The 3,460-nt window shown below is 62.4% G+C and overlaps 1 protein-coding gene across 1 annotated transcript in view; it reads left to right on the top strand.

Moving 5' to 3' along the window:
- The window catches only part of HMX1 (H6 family homeobox 1), a 31,885-nt gene extending 30,980 nt beyond the window's left edge, over positions 1–905 (top strand). The window contains 2 exon segments of the mRNA XM_034670984.1: positions 15–65; positions 67–905. Coding sequence (XP_034526875.1) covers positions 15–65; positions 67–235 — 220 coding nt within the window. The 3' untranslated portion in view covers positions 236–905.
- The last annotated feature ends 2,555 nt before the right edge of the window (positions 906–3,460 follow it).

The following is a 3,460-nucleotide window of genomic DNA, read 5'->3' as shown; positions in this document are numbered from 1 at the left end:
CCACCGGGCGCACAACGCCTCGTCCGCGTGCCGGTGCTCTACCACGAGAGCCCCCCGGCCGGGGCCGACCGGGCCCCCGGCCACCGCCGCGCTGCCCTTCCCGCTGGCGCCCGCCGCGCCCGCGCCGCCCCCGCCGCTGCTTGGTTTCTCCGGGGCCCTCGCTTACCCGCTGGCCGCCTTCCCGGCAGCTGCTTCCGTGCCCTTCCTGCGGGCGCAGATGCCCGGCCTTGTGTGAGCCCCACCCACTGGGCCCTCTCCCTGGTGCTGCTGGGGACCCCTAGGGCGGCCTAGGGAAAGCTGGGGAAGGGCCAGGCGCTCCTAGGGCCCCTCTGTGCCTGATCACAGGCTGCCGTGCTGGCCAGAGCCCTGTCTGAAGCTCGTTCAGAGATGTCTTCACTGTGGCACCCAGACAGGCTGGACCCCTGGCAGGGAAGAGGGCATCCCAGAGAGACTGTGCACCAGGCAGCCCAGAGGCCCCGCAGGACAGGCCTCCACTGGGGAGCAAGTTGAGCCAGCCCCGCTGCAGCCAGCGAGCACCCAGGCCCAGTGCCCCGCAAAGGCAAACAGGCTGTCCAAGGTGCTTCAAGGTGACCACTCCCCAACACGGCCCCCACCCAACATACTCGTCCCTTCCCAGGACTGCGCCGGACCCCGGACAGCAGGCCTCCGGAGGACTGTGACCAGCCTCAGGGCCTTGCCAGCGGGCCCCGCAGAGGGAGAACCCCAGGGAGAGCGCCCCTGTGCAGGGGAAGGGGCGAAGACCCGGCTGGTGGCACTTGCGTCAGCGTCCCTTCTGCAGACAGGGCTGGACTGGGGCTTCTCTCCTGGGACCTGGCCTCCAGTTCTTTTGAGGAAGACTTTTTTAAACATGAATCTACTTATTTGCGTATGGAATAAAAGGGACATTTTCTGGACTGTTTTTTGCTGCTTTGTGATCACTGGGGTGGGGCCTCTCCTCGGATAGCCGGCCATGGTGGGTGCCATCTGTCCCTCCTTCCTGGAGCTCTTTCCAGTGCTGACCAAGGACCAGGGACTGGTGGCAAGGTGGTAAGGGTAGGCAGGTCTGGGGACTCCCTGCTCCAGCCCCCACATCCCCCTCAGAACCTCGGGGGACTTTTCATGGGGAAGGTAAAGGGTTGGGGGGGGACTGTGTGTCCTGTGTCCCACAGTTCCGGGGCCTCCACAAAACCCAAAGCCATGAGTCAGGTGAAGGTAGAGCAGCACAGGGGCTGCCGGCGTGTGGCCCCCACATCCACTGCCCCTTCCCTGATAGCCATCTCTAACCATGTGGGTTTTTCTTTTGGCCTGAACCTGACACTCCCAGCAAGGTCAGGTGGGGAATGCTCTCTCCAGCCTCTCCTCACCCCCTGGACCGTCTGTAGTCTCTAGCAAGCTTGGGGGATCCAGACCTGTGGGCAAAAGCCCCAACTCAGGGCCTGAGATTATGGGCTCTGGACAAAAATTTATTCCAATAGTCTGGATTACCGTGGCCGTCCAGCCACCATCAGCCCCAAGCCAGGTGGTCACAGGGTGAATACAGGGTTCCCTGCCAAGGGGGTGAGATGATGGACCCTTTATGGGGTATGCTTCTCTAGTTGGGGAGAGAGGTCATTTGGGGCTAGAAAGGGTCACTTCTGTGACAGAATCAAGCCCCCTTGAAAACCTGTCTGTCCCTTGGCTTCTGGCTCCTGGGTTGAGATACGCAGTAACCGGGCCACACTAGGGGCTCCGTGTTCTCAGCGGTGGCGCCAGACGTCCCAGGACAAGGCGCCACAGGGGTCTTCTCTAGGCTGGCGGTCCATCTGTCTGTCTGCCCTTGCCATCCAGCTCCCTGACCCGGAATCATCCCCTGCCCCAGCGCCAGTTGGCTCCCAGTGCCCTGAGGCCAGGCCCAGAAAGTGGGGCCCCTGGGGGTGGGTGGTCCTTGCCCCTGTGGGTCCCTGCCTTGGCTCACGGGCCCTCAGCACAAAAGAGATTCCCGGGGTCCCTCCCCCACCCAGCCCCCTACCTCAGAGGTGCATTTGCAGAGGCCACCTCAGCCTTCCTTGGGCCCTTCAGGGGCCAGCTCTCCTCTTCCTTGGCATGGGGGGGAGCTGCCCCAGGCTGCTTTTCTCCAGACTAGGTTTCACTCGACTTTGGGAGGGACTTCTGATCTGCTTCAATAAAACAAACTTGCTGCTAGTTATTTTCAAAGGCCATGGCTCCTGGTCAGCGGCCAAGGGGGGCATGGGGTGCCCAGGAGGCCCCTCCAGGGGCAGCACCGACCCCCCCACTCCCTCCCACTCTCCCCACCCTGCCCTGGGAAGGCCTCCGCACTCCTGTCTCGGGCTCCACCTGAGACCTTTCCCCTCCGTTCTTTGGGGCAGACACACCACTGCCAGTCCTCAAAAGGATGAAAAGACTCCGCCAGCCCGCCTGCGGTAGCCTCCAGGGCCAGCGCAGGCCCTGCCTCTTTACCTGCACGCACCAGGCACCAGGCGGGTTCAGGAGCTCCGCGGCGCACCCTCTCCATGGCAGAGAGAGGAAATGGTTTTCGGGAACAGCTATGGTCACGGGGACTTTTGGACCTTAAATAGTGCAATTAAAGCCCAAGTCAGAGGGATTATCACTACGATGCAACCATTTTATTTAACTGTTTGTGTCTGATGCGGGTACAGTCCGAGGTGCCTGGAGACCCTGCTGACCGCAGCTCCCCACCGAGTGCAGCATGACCGAGGTCCCAAGGAGGGCCACCCTCAGCAGTGGGTGCGTCCACACCGGCAGATGTCCCTCGGGGCCACTGCTGGGGCCACAGGTGCAGGAGAAGGGAGAGGAGAGTGCAGGTGCCGCGTCTAGGAAATCCCCTTTGCCTCCTGGGAAGCCAGCCAGCCAAGGGACCCCGTCACCCTGCTGCCCAGCCTGTGTCTGTCACCGCATCAGAGGGAGGAAGGGACCGCAGCTGTAGATTCCCGCCGGGTTTGGACAAAGGGCTGTGTCTTTCAATGGAGTAGTGAAAAGTTGACCTGTAGAGAGGCTTTCCTGCCTTCCGGCTCTGAAGTCCTCCGATGGAGGGAGCCAGGAGGTGGAAAGAGGGGCTGTTGGCTGTGCGGGAAGGGCCTGGAGCTAGGAGCCTAACTTTGGAGTACAGCCTGTGGATGCAAACCTGGCTTAGGCCGGCTCTCCGACAGACTGAGCCAGCATCCTGGGTGTCACAGCAGGGGTGCCAAAAAGCAGAGGGGAGCAAAGCGTAACTCGAAGCCCAGGAAGCCCTAGAGGGCATGCGGGACCAGGCCTGGGATGTGCCCCAGCTTCAGCAACATCCATCCCCAGGAGCCTGGGGCACGTCAGCTCTGCTCCAGGCAGAGGATGAGTGTCTTGGATCGTTTTCCACCACGCCTGTCCTCCCCCCCCTAGAACCCACCAACCTCACCTCCTCCTTACAGGATGCCCAATTCCTGCCATGGCGGACTGCACTGGGGCT

Source organism: Ailuropoda melanoleuca, chromosome 11 (assembly GCF_002007445.2).
Source record: "Ailuropoda melanoleuca isolate Jingjing chromosome 11, ASM200744v2, whole genome shotgun sequence".
Lineage (NCBI taxonomy): Eukaryota > Metazoa > Chordata > Mammalia > Carnivora > Ursidae > Ailuropoda > Ailuropoda melanoleuca.
This window is presented reverse-complemented; position numbering and strand designations above follow the sequence as displayed.